General features: G+C 29.2%; 1 protein-coding gene across 2 annotated transcripts in view; it reads right to left on the bottom strand.

Annotated features, from left to right (window-relative positions):
• Window positions 1-19671, bottom strand: part of LOC101239838 (proteasome adapter and scaffold protein ECM29) — a 197031-nt gene that overhangs the window by 27187 nt on the left and 150173 nt on the right. For both annotated transcript variants that reach the window (XR_010642456.1, XM_065813388.1), the window contains exons 39-46: window positions 14132-14191; window positions 13957-14046; window positions 13777-13843; window positions 13601-13692; window positions 10155-10221; window positions 9892-10023; window positions 4063-4128; window positions 2729-2857 (exon numbers count right to left, since the gene is read on the bottom strand). Coding sequence is in view for 1 of the 2 variants with exons in the window: in XM_065813388.1 (XP_065669460.1) it covers window positions 2729-2857; window positions 4063-4128; window positions 9892-10023; window positions 10155-10221; window positions 13601-13692; window positions 13777-13843; window positions 13957-14046; window positions 14132-14191 (703 nt within the window). In the remaining variant the exon portion in view is untranslated. The remainder of the gene's footprint in view (window positions 1-2728; window positions 2858-4062; window positions 4129-9891; window positions 10024-10154; window positions 10222-13600; window positions 13693-13776; window positions 13844-13956; window positions 14047-14131; window positions 14192-19671) is intronic.

The following is a 19671-nucleotide window of genomic DNA, read 5'->3' as shown; positions in this document are numbered from 1 at the left end:
CAATCACAGTATCTTAACTAACTAAAATAAAATATGGATAATCAAACATTATACTTATTGGCGACTTTGCTGAAATTTATGCTTTTGTAGTCTGAGACAAAATACAGAGCTATCAATGGAACATCCAACAATACTTTTTACATAGATTAGTGATGCACTATAAAGGTGTACTGAAACACATTTCTTACTGTTTTATATCAGATGACATTACACACAATGTAACTTATATGCACAAATTATTACAACTAATCATACCAATATTAAAAAAGAAATTTTTGTTATTAAACAAATTCTGTCCAAAAACATTTATTTGCTGATGGTTGGACAGAAAAGTACAAAAATTGTAAAAGTCTTTACAACCTATGACAACTAGAGAGCAAATTTTCCATTAAAGTTAAATGGAACTTTTTTATCATGTCCTACTGAAAGTCACCATACAATGGGACCGGTGGTACTGTAAAAAGTTTAACAGTGCAAGAAAGTTTAAAACAGCCTTACAGAAACCAAATTCTCACACCAGAAACTATGTATGAACTTTGTATTGAGAAAATCAAGGTTGTTAAATTCATTTACATAAAGAGATTGGACTTACAATTGCAATGTGAAGAGTAAAAAGAAAGGTACACTGGTGTATAACACTACCTGGTACTGGTAGTTTTCATCAATTTATAGATCTTGGAGATAACAGGGTTGAGGTGAAGATGTGTAGTACAGACACTAACTATAAAATAATCCACAATCTTAAAAACAGCCCTCAGAATAAGTGTTGATATTTGGCAATGCCGAGCTAATTGCAAAATGCTGACCTTGTTTTTATGTTATATGGTAACCCCTTTGTATCAATTTTTTTTTTTGCTAACCTGATGCTAATCTCTATTAGTTTGAGGTTAGCAATTTATTGCTGACCTCATTTTTCCTAATTCCAAGGGTTGTAAAAATAAACAAGATATATTTCAACCTGTTACTTTCATTTTAGGAGGTTATGTAGCAGTAGTCTATGATGATAAATGATGGATAAGCATTGTAACTGAAATCAACCTAGAAGAAGTTGATGCTAAATTCTTCACCCAAAAGGTCGATCAACCTATTTTAACTTTCCTTAAGAAAATCAACCTAGAAGAAGTTGATGCTAAATTCTTCACCCAAAAGGTCAATCAACCTATTTTAACTTTCCTTAAGAAAATCAACCTAGAAGAAGTTGATGCTAAATTCTTCACCCAAAAGGTCAATCAACCTATTTTAACTTTCCTTAAGAAAATCAACCTAGAAGAAGTTGATGCTAAATTCTTCACCCAAAAGGTCAATCAACCTATTTTAACTTTCCTTAAGAAAATCAACCTAGAAGAAGTTGATGCTAAATTCTTCACCCAAAAGGTCAATCAACCTATTTTAACTTTCCTTAAGAAAATCAACCTAGAAGAAGTTGATGCTAAATTCTTCACCCAAAAGGTCAATCAACCTATTTTAACTTTCCTTAAGAAAATCAACCTAGAAGAAGTTGATGCTAAATTCTTCACCCAAAAGGTCAATCAACCTATTTTAACTTTCCTTAAGAAAATCAACCTAGAAGAAGTTGATGCTAAATTCTTCACCCAAAAGGTCAATCAACCTATTTTAACTTTCCTTAAGAAAATCAACCTAGAAGAAGTTGATGCTAAATTCTTCACCCAAAAGGTCAATCAACCTATTTTAACTTTCCTTAAGAAAATCAACCTAGAAGAAGTTGATGCTAAATTCTTCACCCAAAAGGTCAATCAACCTATTTTAACTTTCCTTAAGAAAATGACTAATATTTTATTCCCAACATCAACATATTGAAAAAACTGTTTCACAAGCTTGCTCTAGTTCCGGTTAAAACTACATGTTAATAAATGCTGAAATAGAAGAAGTACAATGGCAACAATATTGTGAATTATTACCAACAAAGTCAAAACAACTTACATCTTGTATATTTAAGTAACTTTTTAATTTACAATTAATTTATTTTTATTTTATTTACAAATCTTTTTAGGAATCTCTTAAAAAAGTCTTTGAAATTAAAGTTCTATAAGTTTCAGTTGTTTTTCCAGTTAAATTTTTTGTGCCTAGCAAGATTATAAGTAGCTAAAAATAAAAAAAAAATTGATGGGGTAGTTTTGAGATATTGGGCCCAAAAGTTAGATTACATAAAGTAGTTGTTTTATTAATTTTTAAGCATATTTTTTTCAAATTTCAGCATTTTAAATAAAAAATATTGCATGCAATATTTTTTATAAGAAGGAATCATGTTTCAATATGTAAAACAAAAAGATTACACATGATACAATGGACTGGGTAATTTGATGTGGAACTACTTCTATATTACAACCTCCTTTTTATGACTGCTGCTCTTGTCCTCCATAAAATTTAATATAAAATTTCTAGTAGTTTCTGCATATGACAATAAAAACCTTGTACATAAATGTCAATTATATTTACTCCAATAATCTATTCTTTATACATAGATTCAATAAATAATTACTCAATAAATTTTTGACACAAAAAGTTACATAATAGAACTGCACGATCATTTGTAGTGGTTTTATTTTTGTAAAAGTTATTTTAATAGCACACTTTAATAGCACACTTTAATAGCACACTATCTACACATGTATATGTAGACTATTACTAATATAGTACACAAGATCTATTTTTTAACTCCTGAAACATCAAGTAAAGTGGGAGATAACAATATAAAACTGATTTTTACCTAAGTTTTCAGCAATAGCAATTATCGATTTAGCTGCTTTTGTGCGGAGAAACCATGATTGACTTATAAGAAGCTGATTTATGTCATCAAATATTTCCTTTATGTATAGCTTAATTGCAGAGATATTTCCTGAAAAAAGAACAAATCTAAATTTAAAAAAATTAGAAAAAAAACCATGTTTGGTTGTATCAGTTAATAACCAATGTTATTAACTGATACAACTAAGATACACATGTTATTAACTAATACAACAGTGATGCAAATGTTATTAACTGCTACAGCTGTGATAAAATTGTTATTAACTGATACAACTGTAGTACATGTGTTATTAACTGATACAACTAAGATACAGATGTTGTTAACTGATACAACTGTGGTACAAGTGTTATTAACTGATACAACTGTGGTACAACCGTTTATTAACTGATACAATAACTAAAATAATACTTAAAAAGAACACACAAAAAAATTTGTCGCAAATAAAAATTTGATACAACTGTGATACAAGTGTTATTAACTGATACAACTGTGATACAAATGTTATTAACTGATACAACTGTGATACAAGTGTTATTAACTGATACAACTGTGATGCAAATGTTATTAACTGCTACAGCTGTGATAAAATTGTTATTAACTGAAACAACAGTAATACATGTGTTATTAACTGATACAACTAAGATACACTTGTTGTTAACTGATACAACTGTGGCACAAGTGTTGTTAACTGATACAACTGTGATACAAGTTTTATTAACTGATACAACTGTGGTACAATTGTTATTAACTAATACAATAACTAAAATAATACTTAAAAAGGACACACAAAAAAAATTGACACAAAGAGGTTACTGTAAAACAAGGTCGGCAATTTTTTGCCCACCTCAAACTCTTCAGTTAGGTCAGCAGTTAGGTCAACATTGCCGAATGTTGACCCATATTCTGAGGGCTGTGTATGTAAATATATATATATATATATATATATACTTTATATATATATATATATATATATATATATATATATATATATATATATATTATATTTTATATATATATATACATATATATATATATATATATATATATATTTTATATATATATATATATATATATATATATATATATATATATATATATATATATATATATACATATATATACATATATATATATACATATAATAAACTTATTGTAAAACAACATAAAACACATAGTTTAATGCTATTTATGAATAATTGTTTCACTGTCTCCGAGAAACTTATAAAGCTAACAACAAAAAAAGTATTTACTTCAGTCGATCAGAAAACTATGTACACACAGATAAAGGGTAAAACCTGATGTATTATTATTCCATATTTCTTCCCATATCTCCTGGATCTCTTTTTCAATTGGAGACAATTCTAATAGAAATCAAATTTAAAAAAATCTTAATTGAACACATATTTAAATATTTTTTTAAGCGTATTATGTATTAAACAGATTTCGCTAGTTAAATTCTGACCTCTTAAATGAAAGTAATACTGATTTATCCGTTATGGGTTAGAAAATGTACAAAGCACAAAGTAAAGTTGTTCAAAATTGTTGAGGTCAAGAAACTAAATGTTTATTATGAGCTTTGATAAGTATAAAATTATTAGTCACTTATTATAATGGCCATGGCACAAACTTTAAAAGGACTAAATGTCAAAATAAAGCTGCAAAATTTTAAACTGTGATACTTGAAAAAACCAACAATTAAAAGATTAAAAAACTACTATAAAGTAATAAAAAAAACTGTAAAATTATAAAGTAAATAATTTTAATTTTTTAAATAATTTTTTAAATGGAAATAATTTTTTGGAAACTTAAATTTTTAATTTAAATAAATTTTTGGAAATTTTAAATGGAAATAATTTTAAATGGAAATAATTTCCATTTAAAATTAAATAATAAAGAAGTATATAAAACCATGTCTTATATACTTCTTTTCTTCTACAGTCACCATTGCTGGTGAATAGAAGATTTTTTAATTGAGATACAAAGTAGAATAACAAATAAATTTTAGGTACTAAATATATGATAAGTTAATATATGATATACGATAAGTTATAAAATATTTAAAAAAAAGTTGCTCTTTTGCCCTTATTTTTTTTGCTGAAATAAAAGTCTATATAGTTTAATCTATCAATGTTGACAAATTTAAACAAATTCTGAAAAAAAAAATTTATTTTTTAATTTTTTATCATTATTAACTCCTTTGGTTTTTTTGTTTTGTTTTTTTTTTACTATTTTTATAGAAACTTTATTGTTTTTGTCATTAATATTTATTACTTTCATTACAGCTGTTTTTATTATTACTATTATTATAACAATTACACTGTACAACAACGAAAAAAAAAACGGAAATGCCATTGACACTACCTTATGTATTTTGATTTGGAGATTACGAAAATGATGTCCGTTTTGTTGTGTGACCCACCAATTTTGGTTAAATTCACATTTTCAAATTTTCGATTTTCACTATGAAAGTTGTCAATGTGATTTTTAATATATTTATTAGCAGTTGTTTATGATTTATTTATTAGCATTTCTTTATCATATACCTATTTGCATTTGTTTAACCATGTATTAGACTAAATGTAAGTCTGTTTTATTTTAGATAAACTACAGTTAGCCAAGTAATATATAGATATAAAACAGTGTATATTGAAACAAGAAATCCCCAGAACTAGTAAAAATCAAGCAGACAACTTTTGCTACATTTGTGGCGAACTGACTTTAAAGAGATGCAGACGAAGATTGACACCACATGTGAAAAAACTGTATAAACTATACTTTGGTTGCAAAGTCGGCGACCAGGATAAGATCTGGGCGCCTCATGCATGCTGTGTGAGGTGCGTTAGTTCACTATCGTGGTGGGCGAACTGGACTGGTCGAGGACCAACATTTGGGGTGCCAATGGTGTGGCGTGAACCCCAAAATCATTGCTCAGATTGCTATTTCTGTTCTGTTAACATATCAGGTCGCAATTCTAAGGGTAAGAAAGCTATAGTGTACCCAAATCTACCTTTAGCTATTCGTCCTGTTCCTCATTCAGCTGAACTCCCTGTTCCTGAACCTTCATCAGAAATCCCAAACACGGACAGTTCTGATTCAGACGAGGATACTGATGACAATGATAGTTACGAGTTGCCAGAAGATACAGAGCGTAAACCCCACTTCATAACAGGATCTGACCTGAAAGATCTCGTTCGAAATTTGTATTTAACAAAGCAACAGAGTAAATTGCTGGCTTCACGTCTCCAGGAGTGGCATCTGTTGGCTGGTGATGCAAGAGTGTCGTCATTTAGAAAGCGATCACGGGAACTGCAGCAAAACTTCTCTATGGATGAAGAACTTTGCTTCTGTAATGACATCAGTGGATTGTTTGATGATCTAGGAATACAATACGATTCATCTATGTGGAATTTGTTTATTGACGCATCACTTTATAGTATTAAGGCAGTATTACTGCATACTGGAAATGTGCTGCCTTCAATTTCCATAGCACATTCGGTAACCCTGAGGGAAAGCTATGTGAATATATTACTTATTCTGGACAGAATTAAATACAGATGGTCCATATGTGCAGATTTGAAAGTTGTTGCTATACTAAATGGATTGCAGGCTGGTTTTACTAAGTACATGTGTTTCCTGTGCAAATGGGATAGCAGGATGAAATCAGAACATTATATGAGGAAATGTTGGCCACAACGAGAAACATTTGAGGTTGGTTCCTATAACGTCATTCATGAACCTCTTGTGGATAAAGAGAAGATCATCTTGCCCAATCTTCACATCAAGCTTGGAATCATGAAACAGTTTGTAAAGGCGTTAGATCACGACAAACCAGCATTTCAGTAATTGCAGACCAAATTTCCTAAAATCAGTGACGCCAAAATTAAAGAGGCCATTTTCGTGGGGCCTAAAATACGAGAACTGATGCTGGATGAAACATTTTCGGGAACGATGGATCAATATGAACTTGCAGCATGGGATGCATTCAAACGGGTGTGCCAGGGATTACTTGGAAAACATATTGCACCAAATTACGCTGATTTGGTAGACAGATTAATTGCATCCTATCAACAACTGGGTTGTAACATGTCGTTGAAGCTCCACTTTCTTCATTCCCATCTTTCCTTCTTCTCTGTCAAAGGAGATGTATATGATGAAAATGGCGAGCGCTTTCATCAGAGTATTACCACAATGGAAAGCAGATACAAGGGAAAGTGGAGCCCCGCCATGCTTGCAGATTACTGCTGGAATTTGCAGCGCGATGAACCCGATGCAGCATTCAAACGCCAGGCTAAATACGATTAAATACAAGTAAACAATTTGTGTTAAAAGTGATTATAAACATGTTCATACACTTATTCATATGTATAGAAAAATGCATCTTACGTTACATCTTTAAATCGTTATTAAAAAAAATTGTGACGTGCTACAGCATAACTGATTACATATTTGGAATCAGCACGTCTGAATTAATAAAGATAACCTAATTTGGTTCTTGTTTTTTTCAAAAAGTTAAAAATTGTTGTACAGTGTTATTATAAATACTATTATTTTTTCCTGTTACTTTTGCTCTATTAATGAATATAGTTATTATTGTTAATAATATTATTTTTTTAAATCAATATTATTAATAAAATTTTTTGGTGTCCCTCCTTTGATCAGGATTCTGCATGAGTGACTCCTTCCTCAATCAATTATTTATATTTATTCTTAATAATTATATTTTGATTTTATTATTTATAATATTATAGATATTCATATTCTTATTATTTTTATTATTATTGTTGTTATAATTATTATTATTATTATGATTAATATATTATTGTAATTATATTGTAAATTTTGAGAAAAATAAATATCTTGTTGTTGTTGTTGACAAACCTTTTCATTGGATTATTGATTAAAGTGAAAAGTTCTAAATAATTGTTTATATTTATTAGATACTTTGAAGTTTAAAAAGTTTTTGTTACTTTTATTATACTTAATATTATTGTTAATAAAATCAAATTGATTAAGTTCATTGATTTCTTGTAGAGTTGTGCTGGGTACCCAACAAATTTTTTTGTTATTCTAGGTACCTGGTAATTTTTGGAGTTGCTAGTTAATTTTTGGAGGTGCCTGGCTACTCCTGAAGTAGCTCAGTAAATTTTTCAAATTCTCAGGAATCCTGGAAGGTGATGGGTACTCTGTAATTTATGTATGTTTGCCAGGTAATTTGAAATTACCTGGTACACCACAGGGTTTTTCAGGTAACCGACACCTCTTTTTGTGTTTCTGGGTTGCCAGGCACCTCCAAAAATTAAAAAGCACCTCCAATAATTGCAAGGTAAACCAGCACATCTAAAAAAGTCGCCTATACCCAGCACATCTCTAATTTCCTGTAATAAATTATTTTATTTCATAGTTGTAATGCTCTACATAAAAATCCATGATGAAAACTTAGTAGGTTGCATGCTTTAAGTTGTTGGTTGATTTGAAATACATCTTAGTTATTAATTTGCAGTTTGTTATTAATAATGACACCTAGCAATGTAAATTTGTTAACTCGATTTTGAACTTGTTGTCTATTAAATGTTGGCAGCATTATTTTAGTTGTATGCTTGCTAATATCATTGCTTTTGTTATATTCTAATTGATGTCCAGTTTATTAGCATAGCACCATTCAGTAAATTTATTAAATATTCATAGAGTCTTCTTATTAGTTGGTTAATATTTGTTATACTTGTTATTAGAGTTGTGTCACCTGCAATTAATGTTGATTCATATAGTATTAAAAACTCAGAAAGATCATTGATGAAAAAAAATAGGGGTCTTAAAATGGAACCCTGCGGTATACCAATATTCACTTGTTCCTCATTAGATTGTGAATTGTCAACATTTGTAAATATTCTTCTATTGCAAAAATAGTTGCTTAATAAGTTCAAAGCAACATTGGGAAAATTGTAATGCTTTATTTTCAAAGTCATTGGAATCCATTCAATTAAATTTGGAAAAAATCCAAGGCTTTTCTGAAATCAATAAATAGTAATAGTGTAAAGAGTTTTTTAGATTTTTTTTTTTAAATTTATTAAAATTTAAATTTAATGTTGAAGTCATATAAATCTTTTGAGTTAAACTTTTATGTTTTTTATTCAGATTTTTTTCTTAGTTTAATCAAATCTCTTTACATTTTGTTTGTTGTTCCAAAAGTTGGTGGAATTGTCATTTACATTGAACTATATTTTAGTGTCATTGATTGCATTGGATATAATTGCAATGTGATATAAATCTTTTTCTTAGTTTTCTGCTTTTGATTTGAGTAATTGAGTACTCTAGTGAAACGATCAATCTAGTAAAACGATCACTGCAAAAACTATGGCTATTATATTTTATAACTAAAAAAAGTTTCTGAAAAAAAAATGTTTAGATTTTTCAAAACTTTTGCTAAATAAAACATCAAACGCACTTTGAAAGCAGATAACCTTTAGCACCGTATAAAGTTATTTTTTCAATTTGTGGTGCATCACCTGCATATGAATAATCTCATACTTAAAATTGCTTTTTCAGAAAAGTAAAATTTTCAAGTTGCTTTTAATATTACCTTCTCATATAATGTTGTCTTCTCTGTCTCTAAGCAGTCTGTAATTAGAATGAAATTCTTGAGTATAATATGTGTTGTTAAGTTTCGTTTCATTAAGTGTTATTATATCTATCAAATTTGAATTCATTTTCTGTTAATGCGTAATGGTGAAATATAGTGGAGAGAAAAAGTTTTTAGAAAAATAATAATAATGCAGAAACAAATGATAATGCAGAATAAAATATAAAACATACCCTGAAGTAAAAACGCATCTTATCTTGGTTAAATGGTTTAGAGAAAAAAAACAAAAACTAAATGTATTAACTTGAATTAACTATATATTTAGACTAGAGAATCAAATAGAATTAACTAAAAAAGTTTATAATTTGTGGGGTTGTTGGTTAAATATATAAATTGCCCCCTCTTACTAAATGGTCTGGATCTGCCTCTATTACATTGAAAAGAAAACACTGTGCAACCTTACAATTAATGATCACACATAAAAAAAAAAATTAAACATTAAATTTTCAAGATAAAACTTACATAACTTATGTTATAATAAACTTACTATCGCTGCTTCCATTTTGTCTTGCAACAAAAACTAGTGGTAATACAACTCCGTGATACTGATAAAAAATATCTGAAGAATATTTTGACATAGCATTTAATACTAAAGCACATGACAAATGTATTGAAGTATCTAAAAGTAAATAAAATAATTTAAAAAAACCTTAATCTAAAAAATTTCAAACATTCTTAATATGTGTGTTAACAACTAATTTGTTTTATTTTATATATTTTAATCTAAAAGTATTTCAAATCAAAAAATACCTTCTTTCTCAAAGTACCACTTTCTTAATTTTTCTAAAAGTTTTGACATAGTTGCTTCTTTTGCATACTAAAGAAACACACACACACACACACATATATATATACATATATATATATATATATATATATATATATAATATATATATATATATATATATATATATATATATATATATATATATATATATATATTTTTTTGTTAATTCACCTCCCCAAGGCCCAGAAGGCCACTACAGACGAGGAGGCTATTTAATTGTGGTTATAACCCTCTCTCAACTCTATAACTCCGAAACATGAACCTTGACGAACAAGGCCGCTGCGCAGAAAAACAAGTTGAGCGCGGTACTACCAGGGACGTGGTGGGGATCGAACTCAGAACCTCTCGCTTATGAAGCGAGCATTCTACCACTACACACCACTATCGCGTATAAATATATATATATATATATATTTATACGCGGTAGTGGTGAGCGCAGTAGTTATATTATACATATATAAACATACATGTCTACACAGAAGTAAACATAATTAAAACTATTTAGTATATTTAAATATTAGTATAATTAATTTTTAAAAGTTTACATAAATAAAGAAAAATAAATAAAAAAGAAAAGCAAAAAAGGTTTTTTCTATCAAGAATGTCTATTATATAATGTTATAGCCTGCCCAAGCCCAAGACCTCAGTTGATGTATGTACTGAAGTTCTCAAAGATGGCTACTTTAAAGTCTTCCAAGATGTTTTAAAATGACAACATCAGCAACATGCACTACTCTGCAGCAATGATATATTATATAAATTAGATGTCTGACTTGCAGTATTTTATTGGACAAAAAATGAAAGCGCTTTTTTTTGTTTATAAATATAGTCAGCCATTTGTAAAAAGGGAAAAAGCTGAAGCAGATGAGTGGAAAAAAGTATGAGTTTAGAGCATCAAAAGTTCTCAAGAAGTTAAAGATAATTGAAAAACACATTTTAATAATTATAAAATACTTATAAATTTTTTTTTATGAGCCTATGTTTATTAAAAAGTATTATAATTTCATTAAATATTATAGATGACTTTTAAGGTAAAACTTACTAACCTTTGATTTATCACCTTTTTAATCTTTTTTTAAAATGGTAAAATTTATCTACCTTTGTAACCTATGTTTAAATAAAATATATTTAATGTTAATAAGGTAAACAAATGCCACCTATAGATCTTTTTTCTTTTCTAAATGTTTTTACTTGAACATATCTTATGATACACTGCATGTTGTTCTTTTTACTGGTTTAAAACCCTACTAGATGTTATTGCTCCACTGAGCATCTTATTTTATATGAGCTTTGTGTTATCAATAAATGTATGGTAGGGTGAAGTGTTCAATAGAAATAAATTTTTGAAGATGTAGATTTCATAAATAATAATTTTTGAAGAATTCATAAATGATGGGCAAAATATTTAAAAATCAAAATATCTGATTTCTAAAATATGTGAAAATCAAAAAAGAATTAAAGTTTTTTATGTCCTAATATTAGGACATTTTGGTAATTATTTATTTGATGTCCTTAAATGTTAATTCATTTGCTATTTTTATTATTTGCATTTTTGTTTTTATATTGATTATAAAAATACAACAATAAAAAAAAAAGTAAAATAAAAAAATTATATGATGATAACTTTCAATAATCTCTTTGTATATGTTTAAATGTTAAAAAAAAAAAAAAAAAAAAAAATAAGAATAAAAATTAAAAAAAAAAATTCATTTTAATGCATTATGATTTAAAGATGCTTGTAATAAGTAATAAGAAGCTTTTTTTATTAGCCTATGAATTAGCCTATGATAGATTTAGAGAAATAATATTCGTGGTCTTTGAAGTAACTTTTCTTCAAAGAATCTTATCTCTTGCAAAGTTCACCAGACCTACTTGCTCTTTGTGAGACTAATTTGAGTTTGGCTGTCTCATCTTGTGATCTTAGTGTTGATGGTTCTCTTCCTTTAATTCGTAAAGACTCCAATAGTCACATGCTTGGCCTAGACATTTACATTTATAAGAATTCACCCATTTGTCGGGAAACTAGGTTTGAATCCTCAGGCTATTCTTTTATGTGCTTTCGTTTAGCACCACGAATTAGCCTATGATAGATTTAGAGAAATTGGTGAAGACGATGATTTTTTGTGTTTTATAGTTTTTGATACTTTAGTCATTTTTGAGTTTGTTAAAGAACTTGACTCAATGCACAGATGGTACTCAGTACACTATTCAATAGTCCAGACTATTGCCTCATTACTATTAATAAATTCTAAGCTGTAACAAAGAGCTCCAATTGTGGCCTTGGCAATGCACACCAAAAGTACAAACAGGGACACCGTCCATGCGCAACATGGCACTGTTAGCACTCTGACATTTTACAGCTGTTGATAGAATCAGTCTCTTTGAGAGCTACCACAGAGTTCAAGAAATCTGACTACCAGTAGGCCTCAGAACCATAAAACTGAGTTTTAGAGCTGTACCCCCATTAGAAGATAATAGAATGAGTTGCCTAGTCATAAAAACAGAGACACAAGCAAGACCCATGCATTGAGTCAAAAATACCAGCATTCAACATCCACAACTGAAAAAAATGTATTATAAATACATCTACGCCAGCCTAATAGGTGAAGAAGGGGTGCGATGCTGGTCAAAAGATAGAATCTGTTTACCCTTAAAGTAAAGGAGACCTGCTACAAGACAGTAGCCGGATGCATTAATCTGATAAAACATCCCTGGCTTTTACTCAACCAAGATCCCCAAGACAGGGGGTGTTTTAAGTGGGAGTTGGCTTCTCCTGGACTTTGCCTAAAAAAGCGTATCCTACCAGGCAGCAGGATATGAAGCAGGTTGTACTGGGCTACATGTTACCAGTAGCAGGATACAACGTGATAAATCAAAATTAACTAGATACCAGATAGAACTACCATAGATGCACCTATTGTTATAGCTGTATCTATAGTACATACCAAAATTACATAGATGCAGATACAGATATTATGTAGATATAAAATTACATAGATAATAGATACAGAGAGGAAATACCAAAATTACATAACTACCAGGTAGAATTACCAAAAATACCAGATAGAAAGTCTTAAATCAAAATTACCTAGATCATAAATATTGAAGGTTCATAGAAAGATCATAAAAACTATGGATACTTCGAGAGATTCAAGTGGAACAGAAAATTTGCTTTAAAAATTTGAAAAAAAAACTTAGTTCTCTCAATAACAACATTTAATGATGAGATTTGAGATCAAAAATGAGTTCTAAAATTTCTTTGAGTTTTTATGGTCATATAATTATAATACCATTGTATTTATAGATATAGCAATATAGTATTGAAAAAATTATTCCAAAAGTACTAAATATTTCATACGAAATTTATTTAAAAAAAAAATTCATTTCTCTATATTCCAAAAAATGTCACCTGAACAAGATGGCCAATAGAGTTAGCGTGAGCCTTTTTTAAAGCCATATTGTAATCTGTCAACCCATTTAACAGAGATCCAAGAAGTTTTCCTAAGTAAGATCAAACTATATAATTGTACTATAACTATATTGATTTAAGGAACGTCCAAAATGTTATAAACTTTCAATAAATACCAGCATAAGGAGATAGTAAAACATTGCATTGCACAACTAACAAATTGATTAAGGTTGTACAGCCAACCTAAAAAGTTATAGATTCTAAAACAGAATTTTTATAAAGCAAGCTCTGGTTGCAAACATTTTAAGCATACAGTAATACCTCACAAAAAAATAAACTAAAAAAATAAATCTTGCCTTAGTTCCTAAACCCAACCCTGTCTTCAATAGATCACAAAGTTTGGGTATTAATTCAATCAAAACCACTTCATCTACATATTGTGAGCACTAAATTTAGCATTTTAAAAACATATTTATATACATATACTATATAAATATATTTTCAAAGAACATATAAAATTTTAAAACTTACAAAATTAACAGCTTCCATCATGGGAGATGTTTTGCATGCAGAAAGACGCACAATATCAAGCTAATGTTAAAAACATCAAGTTATTATTCTAACAACAATGTTTACATTTATTGCTAAAATTAATTTAAAATTAAAAAAAATTAAATACTACAACAGTCTAATTATGTTAAAACTAATGTGCTTTAAAAAAATACAAATTCACTTCAAACTTGGCTATAAATATCCGGCTGAAGGGAATTTATATTAAAAAAAAACATAAACTCCAAGTAAGAAGTTTGGTCAATTCTGCCTTGTTAATGCCTTGTAGACTCCTATTTCTGTTCTTGACATACTTTAATACTTTCTCCTCCTCATCAAGTGTAAAAAATACTACAATAGCAACATTTATCAACAAGTAAAAACCAAAGATATCAAATTCGGTTAACCAGCATTCTCTAAGAAAGTGATTACTTTAGCATTTTTATTTAACAGTCTAATCTTTGATTAATAGATTCTCTATCTTTGACTAGTGGATACAACCTTTGGACCGGTGAACTATCTCCCCATTGTTGACTCTGGCTCGCTTTTTGCATACACAGATAGACTCTTTTGCTTTTTGAGTTAAAAGTTTGGCTTCATTTTCCCTCTCAAGGATTCCAAGTCAAACCTCATTCTTCTCCATGGTTTTCCTCTTATTGTGCTGCTGCAATTTTCAATCATAACCGTTACTTCCATATCTATCACCAAAACAACTCTTTAAAAAACACATGTCTGTTTACTATTGCTAGAAACCATTGTAAAAAGGTTTTGTCAAATGCCAAAGCCCGCTATTCTTAGGTGAAGAAATCTTGTATTTCACTTCAAAAATTAGGTTTCCAAGACTTCTGGAGAAACTTTAACAGTGTCTATAATAAATGCAAATCTGTTATTCCACCTCTTTTCCATGGTTCAGATTTTGTTACCTCACCTAATGACAAAGCTAAATTGCTGTTTGCTAAGAACTTTTAATCAATTTCATTTCTTGATTCCATTAATCACGTCCTACCTGATGTAGCCGACAAACAGGTTGATCTATTGCATGACATTCATATCAGGCTTGGTCGGGAAACGGGAGCAATTGCTCTTGATAACTGACCATGGGAATAATATTTAGTTGCGAAAAACTGGCCAGATTTTTTAGTCGTTTCAAGAACATTTCAAAAAAACAAAAAAAATGCACAAAAAAGATTAATTGGACCGATGAGAGACAATTAGAAAAAAATAAACTAGAAAAAGAAAATAACATTAACAAGAAGATTACATTAGAATAAAAAACAGATACACAAAATTACATTTACATTAAAAATACCTACTTTTTAAATAAAAAATGATGATGTTTAGTGAGTGGGTTTTTTAATTTTAATTAGTATTTAAAACAGAAAAAAGTAACTTTAAGTATAACGAGATTGTAAGAACGACAACTGAAGCGAAAATATTTAGAGCTAGTAAACCAATACCTAAGAACTTAAAAACTTTTCTTTATATTTAATAACTTTCTAAATAAATATATATATATATATATATATATATATATATATATATATATATATATATATATATATATATATATATATATATATATATATATATATGTATATATATATATATATATATATATGTATATATACGTATATATATGTATATATATGTATATATATATGTATATGTATATATATATATGTATATATATATATATATATATATATGTATATACATGTATATAAATATATATATATATATATATGTATATGTATGTATATATATATATATATATATATTTATATGTTTATTTATGTATATATACATATTTGTATATATATATATATATATGTATATATATATATATATGTATATATATGTGTATATATATATATATATATATATATATATATATATATATATATATATATATATATATATATATATATATATATAGCGCGCGTTAATTTGTATGCATATTTGTGTTTAGTAACCAGAAACTTCTTTTAATTTCATTGAAAACGCAATTTTTGTTGAAAGTCTTTTTGTTTACAATATAAATCGTAAAAATTGCTTTAAAAGATTACATTAGAATAAAAAACAGATACACAAAATTACATTTACATTAAAAATACCTACTTTTTAAATAAAAAATAAGAATATACCGTAAAACGGGTGAATAGAAACAATTTTTAACTTTGGTTTAAAATTTTGCATATTTGTAGTTGTTTTAGGTACACCATTTTTTCCCCAAATACAGGTCTCTGTTAGACCTATTTTTTTATGGTATTTCAATTTTTTTATCTTATTTTATTTTAATGAAAACAAATAAAAACATGGTGCTTCTATTCACCCCGCAGATGGGGGTGAATAGAAACAGTACTTCAATTTCATGTGTTTTTCTATTGAAACAAATTTAGGGTGAATTGAAACAGACAAATATGGATTTTTGGTCAATAAATGAATACAAATAAATTTATTTCTCAACATAATGATTTATTTGAGTACATAAACAAAAGAAGTTACATAAAATTTGCCCTACGGTAAGAAAACAAATTGAAATATTCCTCTTCATCTTCTGATGATATCTCCACACGCTTTCGGCTTTTCTTTGGCTGAACCTGTTTAGTACCTGAAGTACCTGGGTTTTGGCCAGTAGAGCGTGAAGTTTGGGGAATCTCATCATCCACGACGAAGTCCTCAACACCGATACTTTTGCCAGGTTTCACATTTACTTTTTTGCCTTATCTTAGGAGTCTGATCATGAGGCAGACTCTGAAGGAGCTCTTGGAAACTCCTGTCAACAGCTTCAGTGTTCTTTTGAATGTTTTCTGGATTCTGATTTTCCTCATCATCAATGATTTTTGGAAGCATAGACAGCACTTTGTTCCTGTTTAGAGGCGCTATACCGCACTTCATAAAACCGCTGATCACATTTTCTTCCTTCAATGAATCACACAACTTTTTTCAATAACGCGGGAAATTTGTCCTTAGGAACAGTTGCTTCTGCTCTTCCTGGGCCCTTTTTCCACTCTTCGAGAATCTGCCGCCATGTTGATTTCAATGGGCGAAAAAAGGCTACGTCTAGAGGTTGTGTGAGATGGGTGGAGTTAGCTGGGAGAAAAATAAAACTGATATCATTGTCTTTACACAATTTCACAGATTCCATTGATAAGTGGGAAGACAAATTGTCCCCAATCAGAATTTTTTGACCCGTTTTTGTTTTTCAGGTACGGAAGAGCAACTGTCAGTACCCAATCTTCAAAGCAAAAGGAATCGAACCAGCCAGACTTTGTTCAATTGTACCTGGCGTTTTTTGGCCCACCTTCTGTCCAGCTTTGGTATAAATGCATAGCCTTATACACAACGTAAGGTGGTAAAATAGTGCCATCAGCAGCGGCTGCAAACATCACAGACGTAGATGACTTTGATGAGTTTATGACTCTTTCTGGATATTTTGTCCCTCTACGTATAATGACCTTTCGCTTACCAGGGTCATCACTTAGATTTGTCTCATCGTAGTTTACGATATTAGATAAAGGCACATCCTTTAATTCATTTGTCAGTTCATCAAAATAGTTGTTAAATGTTTCTGGTGTTACACTAGCCCTTGAGCGTTTAATATTCTGACACATTCTCACGGCCAGTTGTTCCTTATGATGTTTTATAAATGATTCCACAAAGTCACGGCCGGGGAGGTTATTTTTAAACCTCTTAACTTCTTTCCTTCTTCGGTCTAAAAAGTCTTTTACAAGGAGTTGTAGAGTTGTAGTGTCAATGGGATAACCCCATTCGCCACATATCTTAAGCCTATCAACTAACAGCTGTTCTTCTTCAAGAGATAACGCTGTCTGACCACCATGTTTCTTCAAATTTGGACCTCTTTTCAAGTGTCGATAAAGAACACTATAATGCAAACCTTGTTTTTCAGCAGACTTTTGAAGGCTTAATCCATTCTGTATGTCAGAAATTGCTTTTTCGATTGTTTTTGGATCGTGCTTTTTGTAGCCACCTCCAACCACGTGTTTGTACTTCCTTGGCATTTTACAGGGTTCTGAAATAAAACAGCTGTGTCAGTTAAGTATATAAGTATATAACACATAATATGTATTTTATATTGTATAAGTGTGATTTAGTATTAAATTTTTTTTGTGGGGTGAATAGAAACACTAAAAAATATGTGTTTCTATTCACCCCACGAATTCTAAAAATCTAACGTAATCAATATGAATAATTTCTGAAATAATATTGTTAAAGTCAAAGCTCAAAGCAGGCCTTAATCTTTTACATGGATAGTCAATCTATGCTTTGAACAACTATTTACTTCTATGAACAGCACACATTCTGACTTACCTGGAAAGTTCAAAGTAGATGAAAAAACAGCATGAATCATGTGCAACATTCAAGAAGGCAAACAAATAGGAACCAGTGCTGCCACCCAAACAAACCATTATTTCCCTTTTAGCCTAAAGTGCACCAACTTAAAAAAAAAAATAGTTGCCACTATTTGACCATAGTTACATAGGAAATAAATTACTATATATATATAAAAATGAAGTTTTGTTTCTATTCACCCCACTGTTTCTATTCACCCCATTTTACGGTACTAATAAAAATCAATAATACATTATAAACTTTCAAAATTTTGACAATTTTAAAAATATAAATTTAAAACATTTATTTTTATAAACAAATAATATTAGTTTAAAAGATTTATGGCTTTGCAGATGTGGCCCTGAGAATGAGCCATAGTATTAAAGTAATAGTTCGTTTGATAGTATATTCTTAAAACAATTTATGCTAGAAATATCAACAAATTTCGAATAATACAACTTTTAAAACAATTCAATTAGCTTGTTCATAGATTTGGTGGTTTTTTAGTGTTTGCGAATATTATTTTTATTCTTCTGCACCAAGATGTTTTGAGAACATTCAAGTTTATGTATGTTTCCATGTATATCCGTAAAACAAAAATTTTTGTTTTACATACATACGTAAACTTAAATGTTCTCAAAATGACACAAAACCTGGCCAGTTTTTCGCAACTAAATATTATTTCTATGGTCAGTAATCAGGAGCAATCCTGCTTCTCGACCAAGCCTGTCATATCACTCCAGTTTCTGTATGTAAAGTGATTTCCTGTTATAGTCATACAGAAGTGTTGGTTTTTGAGTCTTTAATTAACAAACACTTAATCTCTAATCTTGTAATAATCTAAATCTTCCTATATTTGTGAATGATAATGCACTCAATGAGTGATATACCTTTCATCTTCTAGGATTAACTCTTACTTCCAATCTTTCTTGGAAATGTCAAATCCATAACAAAATTAGCATCTGCTAAGGTTGCATCTCTTTATTGTGCTTGTCACTTTCTTATTTGGGATTCTATTTTTTATCTCTATAAATCTCAAATCCATCCATGTATGTTGGAATATCTGGAGTGGCTCTTCAAATGATGCCCTTTCTCTGTTAGACAAAGTGCAAAAAAACGCATTGTAAACATAGTCCAACTTTTGCAGCCAATCTTCAACCGTTGTCACA

The sequence above is a fragment of the Hydra vulgaris genome, chromosome 12 (genome assembly GCF_038396675.1).
Source record: "Hydra vulgaris chromosome 12, alternate assembly HydraT2T_AEP".
Classification (NCBI taxonomy): Eukaryota; Metazoa; Cnidaria; class Hydrozoa; order Anthoathecata; family Hydridae; genus Hydra; species Hydra vulgaris.
This window is presented reverse-complemented; position numbering and strand designations above follow the sequence as displayed.